At 46.7% G+C, this 23,964-nt stretch overlaps 1 protein-coding gene and 1 long non-coding RNA gene across 10 annotated transcripts in view; one reads left to right on the top strand and one right to left on the bottom strand.

The window, feature by feature from the left end:
- Positions 1-977: 977 nt before the first annotated feature.
- LOC141418778 (uncharacterized) lies at positions 978-11,612 on the bottom strand. The gene is made up of 3 exons (XR_012443412.1): positions 11,033-11,612; positions 9,324-9,721; positions 978-4,185 (listed from the first exon to the last, which is right to left on the bottom strand). It is a non-coding gene; the product is annotated as an uncharacterized lncRNA (long non-coding RNA).
- The window catches only part of Kdm2b (lysine demethylase 2B), a 117,138-nt gene continuing 102,851 nt past the window's right edge, over positions 9,678-23,964 (top strand). For 2 of the 9 annotated variants that reach the window (XM_020163676.2, XM_074060572.1), the window contains exons 1-4: positions 10,242-10,560; positions 11,612-11,756; positions 14,589-14,667; positions 15,802-15,848. In XM_020163676.2, the coding sequence (XP_020019265.1) occupies positions 10,528-10,560; positions 11,612-11,756; positions 14,589-14,667; positions 15,802-15,848 (304 nt within the window). In that variant the 5' untranslated portion in view covers positions 10,242-10,527. Of the gene's footprint in view, positions 9,804-10,240; positions 10,561-10,634; positions 10,731-10,890; positions 10,950-11,611; positions 11,757-14,588; positions 14,668-15,801; positions 15,849-23,964 lie in introns of those variants that run through there. The other 7 variants (XM_074060576.1, XM_074060571.1, XM_074060574.1 and 4 more) reach the window with 5 other exon arrangements.

The raw sequence follows: 23,964 nt of genomic DNA, 5'->3' as shown, positions 1-23,964 counted from the left end.
AACAAAATAAAATCAACTCTCTCTTTTGTGGCATTGACAGCCTAGAGGCAGGAGAAAAAAATGAAGGCAAGTGTATGATGGGGATAGTGATAACCTTTTTCTCTTTAGAGAAAAGGAGAACAAAAAAGGGAACCAGTGAGTACAATGATGGTGATTGCTCTTTCTTTTCTTTCTTGACAGTGGTTTCTATGTTCTATTTCTGTCCCTCAACAAATTGAGATGTACAAATGAGAAGGAGGTTCAGAGAAGTGAAGTCACTTCCCTGGGGACGCACAGCTGAGCAGTCAGGACTCTGGAAGATCTGAGGATCCATGCTGTCAGTCACTCTTCCCTGTGCTCCTAGCACTGTAGTGGATATAACACAAGCATCAGACTTTTTTTTTTCCAAGAGCTTAAGATCCAGCAGGCAGGTAAGCTGACCCTTGTGAGCCAGGGAGGCGCAGAGTTCTATGGAGGCCTCCCTGTGGTGCCTGGGGCAGACATCAAGCATGAGCACCCTACAGGAGATGGATGCAGAGGCTGGCAAGGAGGCTCAGCTGACAATTCCAGAGTTGAGAAGCAGAAAGGGAAGGTCCCCTAGGACAAGCCCAGCCTAATAGCTGGCTTTGAGCCCCACCTCCTTCTCCTCTGCCTCTAGCCCCTAGGCCAGGCAGGGTAACACAGAGAGGCCAGTTGCCCAGGGAAGCCACCACCTCATGCAAATCATAGCCTCTCCCTTCCACCCAGCATCCCTAGCTTGGGATCCTGGAGGAGAATGTGGGCTTTAGCTGCCTGCGATGACAGCTGGTCCTTTGCCCTCAGGTGGCCTTGCAACTCAGTTTCTGCCCAGGGGACCTCATGGAATAGAGTGGGAATAGAGTGGAAGGAGCTAGACAGCTGTAGAGCTCTGTTTCCACCCCCTCCTACCCAAATGAACATGTCTTTTGGACCTCATGAGGGCCTCCAAGAACCTTTTTATCTTCTTCAAAGAGGTTTAGTTGATCAAGGTGAAAAACAGACATATTTTGGAATTTGAGGGATTTACTCATTCAACAAATTATTTTTTTTGTGTGTGGTACTTGGGCTTGAACTCAGGGCCTTCATCTTGAGCTACTTCACCAGCCCTTTTTTGTGATGGGTTTTTTCAAGATAAGGTCTATCAAACTATTTGCTGGGGCTAGCTTTGAACCATGATCCTCTGATCTCTACTTTCTGAGTAGCTAGGATTACAGATGTGAGCCACCAGTGCCTGGCTAACAAATGATTTTTTTTATACTGTGTATTTTATTTATTTTTGATTTTTTGTCATCATGGCTTGATATTGTTAAGACTATATTGACATTTACAAAATATATCATAGTTGAATTCACCTCCCCCAACGGACTTTTTTTGAGTAGTTTTGTGAACCAGGTGCTAGGGACAGAGGACAAGCAATGGTAGGAGAGATAAGGTCAGTCTCCTCAGGAACTTCTCAGGCAGATGTTAAGTGGTTAACATGAATACTTCAATCATGAGAGGTATCTTCCATGATTTAGTGTGATCAGAAACACCTGCTCTCAGTCTGCAAGGAGGCACCTCAGATTTCTCTCTGGGGGCTGCAGAGAGGAGCCAACTGTCCTCATTCAGAGCATACCAGAATATTCCACCTACACAGGGGAGGGAGGGAAGCCCTGCTCTCTTGCCAGGAACAGGATCTGCAGAGTGAATAGGAGCATGTCCTATAAAGGCTGCCTTGTGGGCAAAGCAAGGTTGTGCTCCATGAATAATGCCCAATTGGTGACAGCTTGAGGAAGATTAAAAGCCACTGGTAGCACCTGCAAGGGTGGTGCAATATGGTTACCCAGGGAAAGTGTCTCAGCAGAGCAACTACTAGATTTCTGGAAGGGTGAGTAGTTTAGGAGCCTGGGGAAGAACATTTGGGGTGCTGGGCTTCCACTGAATGTATACTTTTAGAGTTAAGTAGATGGTGATGCTGTGTGAGGTAGGAGATTCATTAAAGAAGGGGACAGGCAGGGTCCCTACCCACAGGTCTCTTTTGGTGAGTGCAGAGGCAACAAGTTTTCTCTCCTATCTGAAAGTTCAGCTTCTGTGGATGGGATTTCTTTTTTTTTTTTCTTTTGTTTTTGCAGTTCCGGGGATTGAACGTCAGACCGTGCACATGGTCAGTACTGCTGGACTAAACTCCCAGCCCTAGAACATAACATTAGTTAACAACTACAGTAGAACAGCAACGTACATAGCCTTTGCATCGTGTTAGGTGTTATAAGTAATGTAGAGATGATTTAAATAATACAGGAGAATGGCAGACACTGCCATTTTATATAAAGGACCTGGGCATCCTTGGTTTTTTGGTGGGACTGGGGTTTGAACTCAGGACTTCACACTTGCAAAGCAGGCACTCTACTGCTTGAGCCACACCTTCAGTTCATTTGGCTCTGGCTAGTTTTGGAGATGGGGAACTATTTGCCCAGGCTGGCTTATATCTTAGCTTCCCAAGGATCACTGGGGTGAGTCACAGGTGCCCAACCATCCTTGCATCTGTGTGTGTTTGTGGGGGGATGGTGTTTGTGGGGGTATGGTAGTGTGTGTGTGGGGGGTGGTTCTGGAACCCTGTGGTTCTCCCCCACCCCCAGAATACCTAGGAACAACAATAATGTGATCAGCATAGGAGGGGAGGTGGGAAAGAGATTAAGCAGATTTCAGAGGACCTTTGGAGGGGAGGCAGCCTGGTAAGACAAAGTGCTGGGGGAGGGGATCACATGTACAAAGGCCTGGAAGACAGCAAGTTGGTTTACTCAAAGAATTCCACATCTCAGCATGGCGTGGTCAGGCTTTGAGAGTCTATGTGGAGAGATATGGAAGTTTCTTCCATCACAAGTGATCTTCCTCCTCAGCCTTAAACTTGAGGGAAAGCTATAATGTTAGGGTTATAGAAATGTTAGGGTCTTGATAGAAATTGACTCATACAGTCGGTACGTCACTCTAATGTGCTTCACATTACCACCCCCATTTCACAGATGAGAAAACAGACTCAGCTGCAATCCTTTGTTCATGGTTATGTAGCTAGCTCACTATACTATTTGGGGACTTAGAATGTTTCCTTATGTCAATGCTTATGTTTTAGGAATGCCCTTTACATGAGGTAATACATGTAAAAGTCTTTAGGAGTTTTGCTGGACTTCTGTTTCTATCCAGTTCAGCCTGCAGCATTCAGGGAGCTCAGGAAGGGGCCATAATTAAAGCCAAAAGGTCCAATAGCCACTCAAAATTCCCCACGTCTGCTCTGGTTCCTGCTGTAGGGCACCTCCTGATATCATCTTCTGCCAAATAGGGGGTTTGTTTCTCAGAAGTTGCAAGATGTGGGCGGTTTAAAAAAATCAGCAACAACTACAAAAACCCCTGCAGCAGCCTGAACACAAAGGGTTTGAGTTTTGAACAAAGGGCAGGGTGAAATGCTGACATATCCTCTCTCCAGCTGTGAACTGGGGGTCTGAGGGCTGCTGCAAAGGTCATCTGTCTCCACATCTTTGGGCAGGAAATGCAATTCAATCCTCCCAGTGACTGATCACTTTGCAAGATTAATGGAATCATCTCCAACACAGGTCTCTGTTCTGATAGCATAAAAAGTCAACCAAGCTTCTCTCCCCTCTCCTCCTACTCATCCAAGGTCCGGTGATTGCCCATTTTAAAAGTTCAAAACTTTTCTCCAGGAGAAAAGTTCCTGAGTATTCTTTTGCTAGGTGAAATCCTGTCTTTCAGGGTCAGATCCAAAGGTGGCACTCAAAGGTCTGAGGGTTCTTCTGTCCCTACTTCATCTTTCAAAAGAAAATAAATACAAAGAGCACCGTCCTCCCTGAAAGGGTTAACTGCCAGCCCTCTTGTCCATCCCTCAGGGATTGTCAACCAATGACAGCTGAGCATGATGAAGTAATGCCTGGTTTTTTATTTCCATTGGTTAACACACTTGTCCATCAATCCAAAGAAGCAAGTTTTGAAAGAATCTTTGAACTTTTATGACTCTCTTCCTGGCATTAACCCTTTAATTAACTCACCTGTTATTTCCAATCCTCACGCAGGAAGAGAGATAGTATAAAATGCAGAATTCTAGATAGAAAAATTGGCTTTCCCACATGGTCAAGGCTGGACAATCAGTCTATGTATCATTTTGCACTTCCTTTTTTACTTCAATTCACAGGGAATGGAGGACTGAAAATCAAAACAAAAAAGCTTATTTGAGAACAGTCTCTTTAACAGAAATCAACACATGGTCTGTTTTCCTCCTGGATTAAAATAAACACAAGTTTATATTTTTACATCACAAAAGTAATTCAAAATATGGCAGAACTCTTTAAGATTTGGCAATACTGGGTACTGGATACACAAGTTTTTGCTATATTTATATTTTCTATGCTTTTATTTATTTTTATTTTTTTCCTGCTCTCCCCATGCTAGGCAAGGCCTCTACCCCTGAGCTATACCCCCAGCCTGGAATTTATTTTTGAGTAGGTATCATATCTCTATGGTGCAAAATTCAAAAGGTAATACAGCATATAAAATGAAATTAACTCTTGTCAGGTTCAAAACTACGCAACATTCATATATTCATGTGATAAGTTTCACATTCTACCAAAGAATAGCTTTTCCTCTGTGTCACAGTTCTTTTTCCTATTTGATTCTTCCAAAGGAAATTCTGTGTACATAAAAGAAGTCATTACAATATAGTATTCTGTGTCTTGTTTTAATTTAAGGATATAATGTAATCATCCTATATCAGCATGCATAGTTACTTTCTCCCCCCCACTCCAAACCAAGGGTGCAGACCTTTACTGCTACCTTATTCTTTTTAATAATTAAATATAATTTTTTGAGTACATATATAGTGTAAAAATGGTTTACTTAGTTCCCCAACTTTTACATTGTTTTCAGTTTCTTTCTTTTTTTTTTCAGTTCTGATGCTCAAATCAGGGCCTCATGCATGCTAGGCAATCAGTCTATCACTGAACTTCATCTCCAACTTCAATTTTTTTTGTGGTACTGGGGTTTGGACTCAGAGTTTCACACTTGCTAGGCAGGTGTTCTACCACTTGAGCTATTTCACCAGCAATTTTTTTTGTGATGGGATTTTTTGAGATAGGGTCTCACAAACTATTTGGCTTTGAACCTCAATCCTCCTGATCTCTACTTTTTTTTTGCGGTACTGGGGTTTGAACTCAGGGCCTATACCTTGAATCGCTCCTACAGCCCTTTTTTATAATGGGATTTTTCGAGATAGTGTCTCCAGCTATTTTTCCAGGCTGGCTTTGAACTTCGATCTTAACATTCTTTCTTTTTTTTTTTTTTTTGGTGGCACTGGAGTTGAACTCTGGGTCTTGTGCTTGCTAGACAGGTGCTCTACCATTTGAGTCATTCTACCCGATGAGCTCTGCCTCCTGTGTAGCTAGCATTAAAGGCCTGGGCCACTGGTGCCCAACTTCAATTTTCTGATTGCATTACTGTGTTTGAGTATATCCATAGGTTATTTATCTGGAAGTGGTTACCCACATGGTCCTTGAGAAGTTTACTTGTTAAATCTGGGCAGGTGAGCCTGAATGGCTCCCAGACTCCTGTACTGTGCCATGCCTCTGGCAGGTACTCACAGCAGGTGGCTTGAAGGTCCACACTTCTTCCAGGAAACCTTTACTGATATCATGGCTCCCTTTCCCCACTGAACCTTCATTCATTCCACAGAATTTTCCAAGAAGTTGGTTACAGGGACCCAGGGCCAAAACAGACCTTGAGGAATATGCAGCCTAGTAGGTGGTTTAAGAAAAATGGTAGAGGGCTGGCAGAATAGTAAAATGTCTGCCTAGCAAGTGTGAGGCCCTGAGTTTAAACTCCAGTGCCACTAAAAAAAAGAAAGAAAAATGGTAGAAAATATTCTGACATTCCGAGGCAGTCCTGTTTTTTGTTTTTGGGACAGGATCAATTCCTTCCCCACTCTTGAACCAGCAGCTCAAGTGATCCTCTGCCTCAAGCATCCTGAATAGCATGCACCCTTGTGCCCAGCTACTTTCTTTTCTTTTCCAGTACTGGGGCTTGAACTCAGGGCCTACATCTTGAGCCACTCCACTAGCCCTTTTTTGTGATGGGTTTTTTTTAAGATAGGGTCTCACAAACGATTTGCTCCAGCTAGCTTCCAACCACAATCCTCCTGATCTCTGCCTCCTGAGCATCTAGGATTACAGGGGTGAGCCACCAGTGCCTGGCTGGTACAGGGGTTTGAACTCAGGTTCTCATGCTTGCTAGTCAGGTGCTCTACCACTTGAACCACTTCACCAGCCCTTTTTGTGTTGGGTATTTTTTGAGATAGGGTATCAGAAACTATTTGTTGGAGGCTGTCTTTGAACTGAGATTCTCCTGATCTCTGCCTCCTGAGTAGCTAGTTAGAGGTATGAGCCACTGACACCCAGCTTTTGTTTTTTTTTTTCCGTTGTTTTTTTTGAGATAAGGTCTCACTATGTAGCCGAGGCTGGCTTCAAACTCTTGATCCTCATGCCTGCTTCAGGGATGCTGAGATTCCTGGCATGTACCACCATGCCTGGCTCCCAGTCTAACTTTTTAAAATTTGGGCTATGAGTGTAGTTCAGTGGCGGACCCTGTGCTTAGCATGCATGAGGGTCTGGGTTCTCTCCTCAGCACAGAAACAACAGCAATGACAACAACAAGAACAAAACCCTCAAACCCAACAATTCATTAACCCAGTTACCCATATCTGTCTGCTCAAAAAACAGATGAGGCTGAAGGCAGTTCTCTTAGACAGAATGGATACATAACATGGTCATCATCTTGTTCTATGGCACAATCCTGCAGGGAAGCTTACATGGTGGCCAATCCTGTGGGCTTCTGCGTTCAAATCCTGTAGCTGTTTTAGCATAGTGAAGTAACTTGACTTCTGAGCCTTAGCTCAAAGAGCAAATTGTGAGGAACGTTCAAAGGCACAGGTAAGTTTTTATAAGCCAGAAGCAATTATATTTCTGAATATGAGAAAAGCCTCTCAGTTTCCTGGATTCTGGTTTCATTTTTCTGGTGATCCAGGGTTTTGAACTCAGGGCCTTATGTTTGCTAAGCAGATGCTCTACCACTTAAGTCACTCCACCAGCCCTGTTTTATATTTGGATATTTTTGAGATAGAGTCTCAGGGCTGGCTTTGAACCATGATTCTCCTGACCTCTGTCTCCTAAGTAGCTAGGATTACAGGTGAGAGCCACTGGCGCCTGGCTAGGATTTTGATTTCTGAGGGCTTCATCCAGCATCAGCCTTTCCTTTGGGACACCCATTGGTCCATTTCCCTGCCACCCCCGAAGTACGTGTATGAGAGAGTTACTGTCTCTTCTCTCCTTTCTGTGCTATCTTTGGGCACAGAACTACTCAATAAACCTTTGACCATGGAAGAAAGGAATGAATGGGGATACCACAGGCAGGATCTAACTGGGTCTTTTACAAAACCAAGCAGGAAAGTCCAGGAAATTATTATTTTGTTTAATTCAAGTGTTCTGTAGTTTTCCTGCAAGAAAAAGTTAATCTTTTGGATAAGCACCTTCAAACTCGGTCCCCACCTACTCAACAATCAGCCAATGCCAGAGCTTAAGGGTCTTGGCCCTTCCCCCTTTGGCCCAAAATAACCTCCTCCCCCACTTTGAGCAAATGCTTGGAATTCTTTCAACAGGAGGACAAAGCCTTTCATCTGCCAATTACTGATAAAGAGAAAATGCAAATATGCTGAGGAAGGTGATCCATCAAGGGCCCAACATTTATTGAGTGACCACTTAGACCTAGCGACAGGGTAGGCATTCTGGGGGAGTCAAAGGGGAGCAAACCCCCAGCAGCCCATTCTTCTCTCTACTTTGCGGTTTCCTCAAAGTTTGTAAAGGAAGGGGATTAAATTAGGTGACTAGTCAACTCCTTCCCACTCTGACATGCCAGGAACTCCCCACAGAGGTGATATGTGGATTTAACTGTTTTTACACTAAGGTGGCTGACATCAGAACTTTTCCTAATGCCAGCTTTTGGTGACACTATGAAGCCACTTAAGGAAAGAGTAGAGTCTTGGGGGAAAGATAAAGGATGAAGATAAAACGTTCTGTTTCCCAGTTTTGCTTTATTCTACTTAACTCACTTCACTTGGTCCCCAGCCCAGGTCCCTTTTTTTTTTTTTTTGGCATAGCATTTGAACTCAGGGTTTCATGCTTGCTAGACAGGTGCTTGAGTCACTCCACCAACCCAGATCCTCCTTTGAGCATGTTTATTTCATTATGTGGGAAAAGTGGAGCTGTTTAATAGCTGAAAAATGCAGCCAAGACAGGCTCTGATTGGAGCACCAGCAGTCCAACTGGCAAGCTGTGTGATCTTGGGTGAGTGGCTCTGCCTTTCTGAGCTGTTTCTTCCTTTGTAAAATGGAAACATTTCTCTTAACCGGTTCTCTCTTAAGAGAGAAATAAAATAGTCTTTGGCCTTCTTTCTTGATAGAAGGCCAAAGAATCATCACTCACACCAAGGGGTGCTACTGGATGCAGCTGAGTCAACATGGGAAATTTCAGTTTGGAGACAAATTCATCAGCACTTGAGGTTGAGGCAGGAGGATTCTGAATTCAAAGGTCAGTCTGGGCTATATGGCAAGACCTATCTCCAAAAAACCAAAGTAGCCTTTGGGGACAGGTGGAAAAAGACTACAGGACAATGATAAAAAATTTTAAGGTGAAAGCAAAACTGACTTTTAGGATGACCAGTGCAGTGCTCATGGGTCCTGTCTGATCAGAGGTGGGGAACCACTTCCCACATCTGTCTGTTGACGTGGGAAGATACAGAGGCAGGGCAATCTCACCTAGCCTCATCATTTATCCCAGCCTCAGTTTCTCAACCTGCAAAATGATCTGCTCCAAGTAGCCCACAGGGTTAATGGCAGAAGTAAAATGTGTTTGATGCCTGCTGGGAGCATCTGTGATGTCCCTTATAGTAGCTCTGGTGTCATGTCATGTTTATCACCTTTGCCCCCCAAACCAGGCCTTGCAAAGCTCAGAGGCTGGGCTAAAGGAAAGTTTAGGGCCAGCTTTCTCGAAACTCCACAGACTCGACTGTTGTTCATGATGGAATTCCAGGAACACACAGGCCCAATTCTGGGGGCAGTCACAAGCACTACGGAGGGGAGTGGAGGGGCACTGAGATCGAATCATATTCCATATATGCATAGAGGGTGCCCCTACCTCCTCTTAGAAGCTCTCTAGGATTAATCAAATGTGCCCAAAGTTTCCCGTGCCCATCCTTGAGAGCCAAGCGCCTTTCGCTCCACTTTTCCGCCAAGGGCTTACCTTTTGCTTCTAGGCGAGCTTCGTTAGGGAGATGCCGGATGCGATTCTCTGGGTATTTCCCTCCTGAGCATCGATTTTCTCCTCTTGGCAAGCAAGGACCTTTAAAAAAATATGTCCAGTTTCTGTTTCAGGGCTCATCGCCTAGTAAAGAACTCCAGCGAGGCAGGCAGAATGAATGAATGAAAGACAACGTCTTCCGGTCAGCTGCGGTCTGAAAAGGCTCTGGTCTGGCTGCATTTCCTGTACCTGTGTGTGTCCAACTTTAAGTCCGGGGAGTTTAAAAGTTATTATGCAGTCCATTCAGATACGAAGCTGCGCTAATTTGCTCCTAAGCCTCTCAAATGCCTCCTCCATATGGCAGGTTCGCAAATGAGGTTCTGGACAGGATCCCCCACCACCTCAAAAAGATATGCAGTAAAAAAGCAAAAAAAAAAAAAAAAAAGTTACACAAGATTCTTTGAATTTGGGTCGCTAAACCAGGTAATGGGATACAGTAGATGAAGGAAGAGGGGCAACCTTAGGCAATGGGGGCAGGGACGGTGATGGGGGGTCATTTTGGGGGATGCCAGGCCCCGGGGGCTTTCGGGCCAGCAGGCTCGGCTTGCATTTCCGCGCCTCCCGCTGAGGCCATCCGTGCAAATCTGCACCTTCCTCCCCACCCCCTCCTCCTTCCCTCCCTCCCTGCCCCGCCATCTCCGGGATGCGCCCGCCGCCTACAACTCAGCCCTCCAAAAGTCAGCTCTGCACACAACTCCCGGGCGGCGGCGGCGCCTGCGTGCAGAGGCGCACTCGTGACCCAACAACAAAACAGCGATGCCAGGGCGCTAACCGCGCCGGGTACCTCCGGGGCTCCCTCCCCGCCCCACACCTCCTCGGGTCGCCGCCCCCGCCCCCCCCCACCCCGGGCCGAGTGCCCCCCCCCCAACTAGTCGGGCCGCGGGCTCGGAGCGCGATCGGCAACAATGTTTACGTTCCGGGGATTATGACGTCGACGCCTCCCCCCCACAACTGCTGAAAATGGTTTCCTAGGACTTTGCAAACGGATCTGCCTAAGTGTTGGTGCAAAACTTTGTAGATCTCGGCTGTGGCTTGCTTTATTTATTTATTTTTTGGTTTGTTTTCTTTGGTCTTCCCTCCTTCCCCCCTCCGCCAAAATGCAGGGGGCAGGAGTGTTGACAATTAATTGGTGAACTCTCCTAAAAAAATGGAGGCAGAGAAAGACTCTGGAAGAAGATTGGTGTGTAGCTTTTTTTTTTTTTCCCAAATCTGTATCTGGTATATGATAGATTTATTTTTTTGGTTGTTTCTTGCTGCCTTTCCTTTCCTTCTCTGTATTTTGCAAGAGGACCGGAAAAAATAATAAATTGCATGCAAAAGGAAGCAAGCAGCTTACTCCTCCAGTCCCTTGTGAGCCTCAGGGTCTCAGACACTTAAGTGGGGAGGTGGTAGCGAGGAAAGGCGTGGAGGAGGGCTGAGCGGGCTCGGGGTTCGTCCGGAATCTGGGGGGCTGCGGGGCCGGGCATTGGGCTGTGGAGGGAGGAGGCAGGGGGATGCGGGGAGTGGTGGGGGAGTCTCCTTAGGAAGTGAGTGTGCGCGCGCGCTCGTGGGGAGATGAGGCAGCTGCTGGTGCGTTTTGGGGTCTCCGATGGGAGCTTTGTGGCGGGCCGGCTGCCTCTCCCCCTCCCAAGCCCCGAACCTCCTCCTCTCACCTTCTTTTCTTGCACTGGCGGGCGGTCGGCGGGGGCGGCTAGGGTCTCAGCCTTCCGTTCCTGCTTTCCAGCTTCCCTGGTAGCTCGGGGGCGGCTCCAGCCTTAGAAATGCCGCCGGCCTCGGGTTCCGGCTTCCCGGCTTGCCGCCGCGGCCGCCGGGGCTGCTGTTACCGCCGAGCCGGGCGCTGCAGCGGCTCCTCCCGGGGCCTACATCTGCCCCGCCAGCCCGTGCCCGGAGCCCCCTTTGCGGGTTACATAACCAGGCTCCCGGCCGAATGGGCAAAGCTCAACACATTACTGGGTTGGGGGCTAGGGAGAGCCCCCAGATACTCCTTCCATGGTTTCCAAAGATACAGGAGAGAAGGGCTTCGTGTTGGGCGCTGCCGGACTCTGGGGGTGCGGGCCCCTTTCCTTTTCCTGCTTTTCAGCATCTTTGGCATCTGCGCGAAGTTGCTCAGATTACAGTGATGGGGTGCAGGGGGCGCAAGGCTCTTGCACCTGTTCGTGCTGGGCCCAGGGTGAGAGGCGACCCCCAGTCCCCTCAATAATGTCCCGGGCTCTCTGGTTGGGTCCCTGCAGCGCCCGATTGACCGCCAGAGATACGACGAGAACGAAGACTTGTCGGACGTGGAGGAGATCGTTAGCGTCCGTGGCTTCAGCCTGGAGGAGAAGCTGCGCAGCCAGCTGTACCAGGGGGACTTCGTGCACGCCATGGAGGGCAAAGGTGAGGTGCCCCCTCCCCGGGCCGCCCTCCGTGCCGCGGGCTGCGCGCACGTGGGGAGGGAGCTGCCTGTGGCTGGGTTCGTATTTCGCGCCCGCGTCCCCCATTCCAGGGGATCCGGTGACGAAACAAGGCCGAACACTGGGGGGGTGGGGTGGGGTGGTGAGGGAGGAGGGCAGGCGGGAAAGGGGCCGGGCGCGGGCCTAGGCCTGGTCTGCGCCCACCACCAGCACCGGGGTGGGCAGAGCCAGCGGGCTGGTGGACATAGAGGGACCTGGGGACAGACTGTCGGACAGAGGAAGGGCATGAGCGCGGCGTCCTCCCCCTCCCCAGCTGGTCGCGCTCCCTGTGCTGCCAGAGGTGCAACCTCTTAGCTGGAGCGGGGCTTTGGGCGCCCCTGTGATGTCGGGGTGAGGTCCTCTGGCTTGAAGACTCCCAAAACCCTTGTCATTCCGAGCACTGCCAGTTAGAAATTGGTGATGGGGTGCCTTGGGATGTTGGGGTTCCGCGCTTTGAGTTGTTGGGGTTTCACCCATTCAGGCCTGGGGTGTGTAGGTTGGCGTCCCTTGCTGGGCCCTGTAGGATTTGAGCCGGGGGTATGTTGGCAGTGAGTTGTTGGTCTGAACCGTCACTAAGCTTGAGGCCTCCAGCAGGACAATCTTGACAGTTTGAATCAGGGAGTCGGGGATAAGCACCTCAGGCTTAAAGCTGAGATCCTGTCCTCTGGCAGTTTTCCGAGAGTCTTGTTTCCATGCCTGAGACCCTGAGAGCTCTGTCCCCTGTGGATTGGGAGGGTCCACAGGGGACATCCCAGATGTGGGGAAGCTCCAAGGTTTTGGAGTGCCCCTTCAGTGTGGGACCTTCAGAGCCAGTGTTTCTCCCTGGTTCTCCTACTAGGAAGGTGCCTGTGGTGTCCTTCAGATGTGGGGGTGATGTTCCTATTTGGGGCTGAGGCCTTGGGAGCCCTGACTCAGGGTGACCTATGGGGTTGGGGTTTTGAGATGCCCTGACCTTCTCAGGCCATTCTAGCACGTGTGTATTCATTTTTTCCCCTCTCAGATGTTGTATTTCCTTTCAATTACTCAGTTTCCATTTCCTGGCTCCCCACCCCCTTGGAAAGCCCTTCCCCCTCAGTGAGCTGACAGCCTGGGAAGGGCCTCCCTCCTCCAGGTTCTGGTTGAGTGGCTGGGGCCTGAAGAGACTGTCCCAGCTTTGCATTTTTGAAGTTTCTCTTTTGTGCTCATTGCCTCCTGGGGCGCTGAGCTCTGGTGGGGTGGGGGAGAGAGAAGTGGAGGGAGGGAAGAAGAAATTTTTTCCAGCCTGCCCAACCAAGAGCTGGGTGCTAGTACCAACTGCATTTACGTTTCTTCCCTAGAAGTGGGATTTTAATTTCTCGCCTTTCTTCTTCCATTTTACTGAGTTTGACAGAGCCTATGAAAAACAATTGCAAACTCTTCCTAGTCATTTGTCAGGAATCCTTAGCCCAGGATCTCGGAGCTTGGGCTTGTTTGAGGAAGCTGCAGTGGGGGGCGGTGTGGGATGGGGGCTTGGGGTGTGTGGGTCAGGGCATCCTTAAATCTGCTGTCCTAGTTCCTTTCAAAGGCCTTAGGGTTTTGCTAGTTAATTCAGATCTGGGCCCAAAATTCGAGGGAGGAGCTGAGAAACAGAAGGAGCCCTTAGCCTGGATTCAGAACAGAACTTCTTAAACTTCCTTTAAATCCTTAGGAATCCCCATTCACTGGGAGCCCCCGGGGATCTGAGCCCCTGAGGTCAGGGCTTTCCCTGCTCCAGGTTTTGTTCTTTCTCTCTTCTGAGCCAGTTGCCTTGGCCTCCTCCTCCCCCAAGGCTGCCCTGGTGAACTGTTTCCCCGGGGCTGAGGCTTCAGTAGCTTGAGGACTCATCCCTTTCCCTTCTAACCAGCCATAGAGGGTATGCTCTTGTGGATTACTTGACTCACTTGATAATTTGGGAGATCATAAGGATTTATCTCAGCCTCCCTCATCTCCATATTCAGGGATTTGGTTAGGTCAGATCCACTTGGGAATTAAGAAGGAAAGAAAGATTAGTTTAAGGTCTCCTTGATTCTCCAGGGTCTTGAACAAAGATTTGGGGACCTACACCATAAAACTCCAGATTGAAAACTGCCCTGTGTCCTGTTTGCACAGTACACCTGAAGAGCAACCCTCTTGGTTATCCAGTTGAAGCAAGTATTGTGATGGCTCTAGCATTATTTTACTAGGAAGACCACAAAGCTGTGCCTAGTTCCCTAGTTATTTTGGCACCAAATACAGAGTTTCCAGGGAAACCGGCTCCCCCCCCCCCCCGCCCCTTCACCATGCAGAATATTACAATAAGATTTTCACTGATGCTCAGCTACAATGAGAGCCCTCCTCCCAGCTTCTCCGGGGCTGCAGATCCTCCCAGGTCAGGTGTGCTTCAATTTTTCAGTCCCTTTACTGTCTGAACTCAGACTGGGATGTGTTAGTCCCTCTGTTTAAGCAAGAGCTGAGGCTCTTTCAGAGTGGGGCTCTTTCTAAGTCTCCTCCCCAGCCCTTGCTGGTCTCAGGCTGTTCATTGACAAGTTTGGACCCGTGGGGCATGCAGAGAATGGCTGAGTAGGCAGAGGAGCTGATGGAGGGCAGGGCATGGCTTCCTTTGGGCTTTGCCTTATCCTTTTTCCTGTCATTTTTCCAAGGAGCTTTTGCCATAAAGCTAGTGCCTGCACCTGTGTGACCTTATGGCTTCCTTTATCAGTCTTCCCCCTCACCCATGGATCATGGTTCATGTGCTCTTGAATAACTTAACCAACTTGTTTTAATCCAAATGTCCAAACAGATTTCAACTATGAGTACGTTCAGAGAGAAGCTCTCAGGGTTCCCCTGGTATTTCGAGAAAAGGACGGACTAGGAATTAAGTAAGTTGCTGAAATTCAATTGCTCTTTCCCCTGTCTTCCTCAATGCAGTATATGGCTTGGGATGGGTTTCTCCCACCCTCTTCTCACCACTCATCACTGAGAAGGACCTTTCTGTATGATCTGGCAACTCCTTGTTCAAAGCCAGAGCAAGGGGAAAACCCTCCAAAGATTTTTTTTTTTAATTCAGTAATTTGGGGGAGAAAACAGAAAACAGGGTACTTTAAGCAGTGGTGGCTTTTCCCCTGACCTATTCTAGTTCTGTGCAGCAGCTTCCAACTGAGAATTTTACCTCTTCTCCTTCCCTATCCTCAAACCAGGAAACTAAGGCAGAGCCTGAGCTGCAAAGGGACTGGCCCAAGTCTAAGCCAAGACTCAGGGTATTAGGGTACATGTTTTCTGTGCAGACTTCCACCGTGTGAGAAGTGGGTCCCTTTTTAGTAGATGTGTGTGCTTTCTTCTGGTGCCAGTGTCTTCCCTTTCTCTGTCTGCTATGTCTGCCTGTCATTCTGGGTAAGATCTGCCTGCACTCCAAGCAGGGGAAGAGATGGAAGCAGGCTGGAAGAACAGGTTTCTGCCCCTTGGGCAGGGGTAGAGGAAGAGGTTTAGGATGTCATCCTAGGCTGCCTCCCTCTCCAACATCTGCCAGTCTAGCTCAAGAGTCATGTTCCTAGGAGTGGGAATGAAACCTTCAGCCTCTTTGTTAATTAATAGCGAGTATTGCTATGGTTCATGTAGATAGTGTTGTCAAATCCCTGGAATGTGGTATGATGTGTTTTGTTTTTGTTTTTGTCCCCCGCCCTTCTGACCCTAAAGGGGTCCCTAAAGGTGTGTAGAGAGTTTTCCATAGGGAGAAAGAGCCACCCTAAATTAAAGCAGGTGTTTGGCTCTTGACTCCAGACTTTGGTTTTTCCTGCAGAAGGGGTAGACGGTGGATGTTCCATGTTCTGCTGAGGTTCAGGCTTAGTTTGCCTCTTAAGGCGGGGAAGGAACTCCATGGTTCTAGAATGTATTTTGTATTCCCCAAGTGTGAGCAAGGAACTCCTCTTGGAAAAATGGCTTCCCCCTGGGCCCAGGGTAGAGGTAGCTCTGTTGTTTATGGTGTCTCTCAAATGTCTGTGCTTCTCTTTCTGCAGGATGCCTGACCCTGATTTCACAGTCCGAGATGTCAAACTCCTAGTAGGTAAGTTGTTTGCTGTGTGCATGGCTCAGAGACGCTGAAGTAGGGAGCAGAAGGAAAGGGGAGGCCTTCACCCCTGGCCCATTTCAACTGCTGTAGAAAAGAAAGTCTCTGGCAGGTGTGAGCTGCAACCGTCTCATTCTGGAGAACAGGTCAGATTGCAAAGTCCTAAGAAGCCATATCAAAGGGCGTTTGCTGGTACACAGTTTTATGAGACTGACTTGGAGCCAGCTTCCAGCTTGGGCGTCAGCAACACAATCTTAGATCTCTCCTTTGTGTTTGTTGTGGGTTGCTGGGTAAACACTCGGTGCTTCGTGACCCCCACAAGAGTTTTATGCTTTTGAGGGGAGGAATTGCTCCTCCTGCTTCCTCAGGGTCTAGATAGGCCCAGGGTGTGGCTTGCTGCTCAGTGCTCAGCAAATGCCTGTTAACTCCCCAAGCACCTGCAGACCTACTACTCCAGACTATCCAGGAGATAGTAGGTGGGATTTTAGATCTTATAGCAAGTTGTTGGATAACTCCATTCTTCCTAGGAAAACACTTCTAGTTGACCATGGTGGGCTGTGAATATGACAAAGATCCCTGCCCTCTTGTTGGAGTAACAGGCAATAAAGAAGTAAACTGCCAATCCCCTGTTCTGCCACAAAAAAAACCCGCGTTCAATAGTGATAAGAGCTTTGAAGAAAAAAAGCTGGGTAACAGGATGGAGTGTGGTAGGACTATATTTTATGTAGGGTGGTCATGGAAGACCTCCTAGGAATTGAGAGGGGACATTTGGACTGGGACCTGACTGATGAGAGTCAGCTATAGGAGAAAACATTCTAGAATGTTCTAGGCTGAGAGATGAGCAAGTAGGAAGGTCAGGAGTGAGGACGAGCTTGGTGTGTGGAGGACCTGAGTGAGTGAGGGGAAAGTGGTAGGAGAGGAAGCAGAGGCCCCAGGGTCAGGCCAGTAGGGCCTTGTAGGCCAGGTAGGGAATTTGGATTAGACGCTTAGTGCCATGGGAAGTTATGGGGAAATTAAAAGTAGGATGTGGGGGATAGCTATGTGACTTGATAAAGTTCACCATTTAACTGTCTTTAAGGGTATAATTCAGTGGTTTTTAGTATATTCCTAATGTACAACCATCATCACCACTGTCTATTTCCAGACTACTTACATCACCTTAAAAACAAACGCTCCCAATTCCCCTCTTCCATCATCCCCTAGTGACTACTAATCTGTCCCGCGGCGCCTCCCCCCACCATGGAATGTCCTATTTGGACATTGGATATAAGTGGAATCAAATAATATTTGACCTTTTGTGATTGGATAATTGGCTTCTTTCACACAGAATGTCTTCAGAGTTCATCCATGTTGTAGCACAAATCAGTGTGTCATTGTTTTTTTTTTTTTTTGTGTTCTTGTTCTGGGGATTGAACGGGGAGGGCTTTGTGCATTCTAAGCAGGTGCTCTACCATTGAGCTACATTCCCTAGTCCACAACGGTTTAATAATATTCCATTGTATGGCTGGATCCCATTTTGTTTATATATTCATCCATGAATGGACATTTCAGTTTTGTCTGTTTTGAATAATGCTTTGAATATTCATGTACAAGTTTTTGAGTGAACATATATTTCCATTTTTCTTGGGGCTATATTTAGATCGTATGGTATTTTAGTCTGCTTTTTGTTGCTATAAAAACATACCTCAGGTTGGGGTTCATTTTTGGTTCATGATTCTGGAGGCTGGCAGTTCAAGGGCATGGTGCTGGCACCTGCTCAGCTTCTAGTGAGAGCTTTGTACTGCTTCAGATCATGGCAGGAAGAGGAAGGGCAAGCTGGCATGTGTCAAAGAGACAAAATATGAGTAACATCTTGCCTTATGAACACCCTGCTATCTTGGTAACTAATCCATTCCCCTGAGAAAATCATTAATGCATTCATGAAAGGTCCCCACCCTCATGGTCCACACACCCACCACTAGGCCCCACCTCCCACTGCCACATTGAGGAATTAAGTTTCCAACACATGGACTTGTGGGGGCCAGACTCAAGCCATATATGGTAAGTGTGTTTAGCTTTACAAGGAACTGCCAGCCTGTTTTCCAAAGTAGCAGCTGTGCCTTTTTACACTCGCATCAGCTTTTTTTTTTTTTTTTTTTGGCTGTACTGGGGTTTGAACTCCGTGCCTCTATACTTCACGCTCACTAGGCAGGTGCTCTACTGCTTGAGCCACACCTCTAGTCCTTTTTGCATTGGTAATTTTGGAGATTTTGCTTTTTGCCTGGGCCTGCCTGGATCATGATCCTCTGCACCTAGCTATTGGTTGAGATGGGGTCAGGAGAACTATTTCCCTGGACTGGTCTCCAACCATGATCCTCCCAATCTCAGCCTCCCAAGTAGCTAGGATTACAGGCATGAGCCACTGGTGGTGGGCTTCCCATCAGCTCTGTATGAAAGTTTTGATTTCTCTTCATTCTTGTCTATGTTTTTTGATGGTGGCTATGCTAGTGGGTGAGAAGTGGTGTGATAGGATTGGAGTTTTAAAAAATCCCACTTTGGGGCCTGTGTAGAGGATGAAGATGTTGATCTGATTAAAATAATTGACCCAAAAGTCTGTGAACAGATAGATACTTGTTGGGGTGGGAGCGAACATACTGACTCAAGGAAATGGTACTGAGAACAGAGAGGAGGATCAGACTTAATTGGAGAGGGCTTGCTCAAGAAGTAGAGTTTTATTTTTTCTGATAGATTCTAGGGGCTGGGAGTATAGCTCAAGATGTCCTGAGTTAAAACCCTAGTACTGCCTCCCTCCGCCCCGCCAAAAAAAAAAATTGCTTTTCTTACATATTTTAGAAATTTTAAAGGAAGTGAACACCAGAGCAGAGGAAACAAACTATTCTAGTAAGGGCAAAAGATGAGACAATGCAACCTTTAAATCAAGTCCGTGCACAGGCAACTTGGCTTTGCCTTCAACGCAGTCCATCTTTTCGCTGTTGAACACCCTTGCTTTGAGGTTGACCTCTGCTACTTGACTGACTGATTTGGGGCAAGTTACTTAATTTGCCTAAAGCCTCAGTTTCTTCATCTGCATAGTGGAACGAATAACAGAATCTGCCTTGAAGAAGGATTATAAGAAAATAGATGAATGCCTACTTAGCATTACAAGGATGAGGAGAATTCAATAAAAGTTCCCCCGAGTTACTTTATTATATTTGGTGGTATTGGAGATTGAACCCTGGGCTTTGTCTCCTGCTCTGTCATTTGAACCATGCCTTTTTTTGGTGAGGGGATGAAACTGGGGTTTGAACTCAGGGTCTCATGCTTGCTAGGCAGGCTCTTTACCACTTGAGCCACTCTACCAGCCCTTGAGTCTCATTCTTATGGCAGAAGCAGTAGGATCCAATTAGATGGTCCCAAAGTCCTTGCCAGTGCTGGATTGGCCTAGGATGGCAAAGAGAACAGGAACAGCCAGCCTACCTCCATCTCTGTTGGGGTTTCCGTGGTGATCAAATGTACAATGAATGATAATATGCTTTGTGACTGTATTATGAGCTCTGACTCTGTGTGGGATGCTGGTGGCTGTTGCTTGCCTGGGTATTATAATGCCCATTTTTTGCGTCTGAATGCACAGGGTTCTGAAGGGTGGGGATAGGCACATTTGTCATAAGTGACAGAAGTGACAAATGTAACTCAGGCTGGCCTCAGCAAAACAGAATCCATTGGCTTACATAATAAGTCCAGGTTGTAACCTACAGGCACGAGTAGACCTATGTGCTCCAAAATTATTCCAAGAGGTTGTCTCTGTTTTCTGTCTTCTACTTCCCTCTTTGCTTCCTCTTTTTGCTTTGTTTCCAGGCAGGTGTCTCCCCTTGTGGCAGCAAAGAGCAGAGCCAGCAGCTCCAGGCTGACCTCTTACCAGCTCAGGGTCCTCCTCTCTAAGCCTCTGCCTTCCATACTGCCTCTGGCTTAGTTAGCACAACCCCAGTACTGGAACTGGTGGCAGGGTCAGCCACAGCAAACCCAGGCCATCTGAGGGTGGGAAGCAATGATTTTGCGGGGCCTGGAGTCCCAGTGCTGCTTGGGAAGTGGAGGGAAGGCCGTCCAGCCAGTGGCCCCTGTTCAGGTACAACTTGAGTCAGTCACTGCTTTCTCTGATGCAGTTCTAAAATCAGACTTCTCTGAGCCAGCCATCTGTTCCTAGCTTCCTGCCTGTTGCTTAAATACGTGGGTCTCCCTCTGTGGCCCAAGCTGGCTTTGCACGCTTGGATTCAAGTCATCCTCCTGCCTCAGCCTACTGAGTGGGTGGGAATATAGGCCATGGTACTGTGCTTGCTTTCTTTCTTTTTTTTTGTTTAAAAAAAAGACACTTTCCATTTCTATAACACTACTGTTAACACTACCTCCCTCCCTTTTTTTTTGAGACAAGTTCTTGCTATGTAGCCGCGCCTGGTCTCTGCCTCCCAAGTGTTTGGAATTATAGGTGTGCACCACAACTTTGAAGAAAGGTGGTTTAACAAGGATTCCAGCCTGGGCTATGTAGTAAGTTTGAGACCAGAGTGTTCTATGTAGTGAAACCCTGTCTCAGGAAACGAGACAAAAGAGAGCAAAAGCCTTTTTATTGAAATATATTCATCTGGAGAAGTGCATGCATCCCAAACATATCTGACTTTTTTGGGGGGTACTGGGGCTTAAACTCAGGCCTACACCTTGAGCCACTCCACCAGCCCTTTCTGTGTTAGATATTTTCAAGATTGGGTCTTGAGAACTATTTGCCCAGGCTGGCTTTGAACTGTGATCTTCCTGATCTCTGCTTCCTGAGTAGCTGGGATTACAGGTGTGAGCCACCAGCGCCCAGCTCTTGGATGATTTTAAGTAAGCAGACAGTCTCTCTTGCATTCCCACCAGCCCCACCGGCACTGCTATCCTGACAGCATGGATGAGTTTGCTTGTTTTCCTGTGGATCAGTGGAATACAGGGTATCCTCTTAAGGTTTTGGCTGCTTGGTTCAAGTTTGTACTCATGAGATTCATCTATGTTGTTTGTTGTATGTAGTTGTGGATTTATTTATTTATTTATTGGCAGTATTGAGGCTTGAACCCAGGACTTCATGCTTGCTAAGCAAGCACTCTTAACCGCTGGAGCCACTCCACCAGGCCTTTTTTGTGATTTTTTTTTTTTTTTGGGGGGGGATAGGGTCTCACAAACTGTTTAATGCCTAGGGCTGACTTTGAACCTCAGTCCTCTTGATCTCTGCCTCCGGAGTATCTAGGATTTCAGGAGTGAGCCACCAGTGCCCTGTAATTGCCTCCGATTTAAAGACTTATTCCTGAATACAGTTACGTTCTTAGATACTGGAGGTTAGGACTTTCACATGAATTTGTTTTAGGGGACAGTATTTAGCCCATAACATATATCTTTTCCACTCATGTACTGTCTTTTTCTGTTTGTTTGTTGGATGCAGTGCCTCACGATGTAACCCAAGCCTAGCCTCAGTCTTGTGGTCCTCCTACCTCAGCTTCTCAATTGCTGGGATTATAGCTGTGCTCTACCACGTCCTGGCATGGGTTGTCTTTTCACATTCTTTTTTTTTTTTTATTAACACTGGGGTTTGAACTCTCAGGGTGTCATGCTTGCCAGGCAGGTGCTCTATCACTTGACCACTCCACTAGCCTTTTTTTTATATTGGGTATTTTTGAGAAAGGGTCTCTCCAATTACTTGCCCAGGCTGGCCTCAAATTGTGATACTTCTGATCTCTGTCTCTCAAGTAGCTAGGATTATAGGTGTGAGCCACCAGTACCCGGCTTTTCATTCAAGATGTCTTTGAATGAATAGAAAGGTATTTTGTTTGCTTTTTTGAGATAGGGTCTCACTATTTTTCCCATGCTAGCTCCAGGCTCAGGTGATTCTTTGCCTCAGTCTTCTAAGAAGTTGGGATTATTGGTGTCACCACTGTGCCTGGCAAAAGTTCTTAATTTAAAAAAAAATTTTTTAGCATAAATTAATTGCTCAAAAGGGAGTTCATTGTGATTCATATTTATGTACTTTGCATATAATGTATTTTGACCAAATTCACTCCATCTGTTTTTTTCTTTCTTAACCCTCTTCCTTCCTTTCCCCTCCATTTTAAGTCTTTACTGAATTTCATTATGCTATTTTCATATATATAATATATATTTCATACATATATAATTGGCCATATTCACCTTTCTAGAAATTATTACTGTTTTTTGATGGGACTGGGGTTTGAACCCAGGGCTTTACTCTTGCAAAGCAGGTGCTCTACCATTTGAGCCATACCTCCAGTCCATTTGGCTCTGGTTATTTTGGAAATGGGATCTCATGAGCTATTTGTTCAGACTGGCCTCAAACCTGAATCCTCCTGATCTCAGGCTCCCAAGTAGCTAGGATTACAGGTGTGAGCCACTTACACCTTGCAGAATTTTTTTTTTTTTGTGGAACTGAGATTTGAACTCAGGGCCTTTTGCTTGCTAGGAAGCTCTCTACCATTTAAGCCACTCTACCACCCATCAGAAATTCTTAATTTTAACAGAAACTATGTAGTTTTGCTTCACTCATTAATTCTTTTCTTATCTGTTTAAGAAATTTTTGCCTACTCCAAGGTAACAAAGATGCTTACACATTTTTTCTCAAAAAGCTTTGCTGTTTGAATGCTCACATTTAAATCTGTAGGTCATCTGGAACTGATTTTCATGTTTGGTAAGAGACAGGGGTCATGATACTTTATAAAAAAATCCATATGGTTATCCAGTTGACCCAGCACCACTATTAAAAAGATAGTCTCTCCCCATGTCACTGAAGTAATGTTTTGTCATTTATCAGGTAACTACATTTGTGGGCATCTGTTTCTAGATGATCTAATCTGCTCTATTGGTCAGTCTGTCTACCTTGAAGCCAGTGCCATGCTGTGTCAGTTAATGTTATAATAGGACTTGTCACCTGACAAAGTCCCAGCTTTTTTCTTTTTTCTTTTTTTGTGGTACTGGGGCTTGAACTCATGGCCTACACCTCAAGTTACTCCACCAGCCCTGTTTTTGTGAAGAGTTTTTCAAGATAGGGTCTTGGGAACTATTTGCCCAGGCTGGTTTCGAACTGAGATCCTCCTTATCTCTGCCTCCTGAGTCTCTAGGATTATAGGTGTGAGCCACCGGCACCCAGCATGTTCTTTTTCAAGATTGCCTTTACTTATCACCCTTGTACATTTCCATATGAATTTTATTTTATCTTACTTTATTTTGTAGTGCCAGAAGTTGAACTTAGGGCCTCCTGCATGCTAGGCAAGCATTTTACCACTGACCTCAACCCTCCATATGAATTTTAGAATCAGGTTGTCAATCTGTTTAAAAATCCTGCTCTCATTTTGATTGAAATCATGTTTCACGAGTCTATGAATCAACTGGGAAAATTGTGACCAGGTGGGGTAGTATATGTCTGCAATTGTAGCATGTGTGTGGCTGGCAGGATGATTGGGTTAGGTCAGCCTGGCAACACAGTGAGTTCAAGGCTAGCCTGGGCTATGTAGTAAGACCCTGTGTCAAAAAAGAAGAGAAAAGGGAAAAATAATTGGGAAATTGGTGATATCATACTAGTTTTCTAATCAGTGAACATGGTATGTTCTGTTTATTTGTAGGGTTTTTTTTTTGTGGTACCAGGGTTTGAACTCAGGACCTCATGCATGCTAGGCAGTTCTACTGCTTGAGCCACTCTGCCAGCCCTTTTTTGTGATGGGTTTTTTCGAGATAGGGTCTCTCAAACTATTTGCCCAGGGCTGGATTTGAACCGTGATTCTTCTGCTCTCTGCCTCCCCAGTAACTAGGATTACAGGCATGAGTCACTGGCACCTGGCTATTTGTAGTTTTTGTGGTAGACAATTTTGTATATCACTTTTGTGTAATTGTGACCAAAATCCCCACGAGAACAATTTAAAGGAGAAAGAATTTATTTGACTAATGGTTTCAGAGGGCTCTGTCCATGGTTTGCCTGTCCCATGAGCCTGGGCAAGCATCATGGTGGCACTGAGCTTCTTCCCCTCACTGTGGACAGGGAGCAGAGTGCAGCGGAACAGGAACTGACTTGGGCAAGGTACAGTACCCATCTACACACCTCTGGTAACCT

The sequence above is a fragment of the Castor canadensis genome, chromosome 18, assembly GCF_047511655.1.
Source record: "Castor canadensis chromosome 18, mCasCan1.hap1v2, whole genome shotgun sequence".
Taxonomy (NCBI): Eukaryota; Metazoa; Chordata; class Mammalia; order Rodentia; family Castoridae; genus Castor; species Castor canadensis.
Note: the sequence above shows the minus strand (reverse complement) of the source record. Positions and strands in the feature narration are given on the sequence as shown.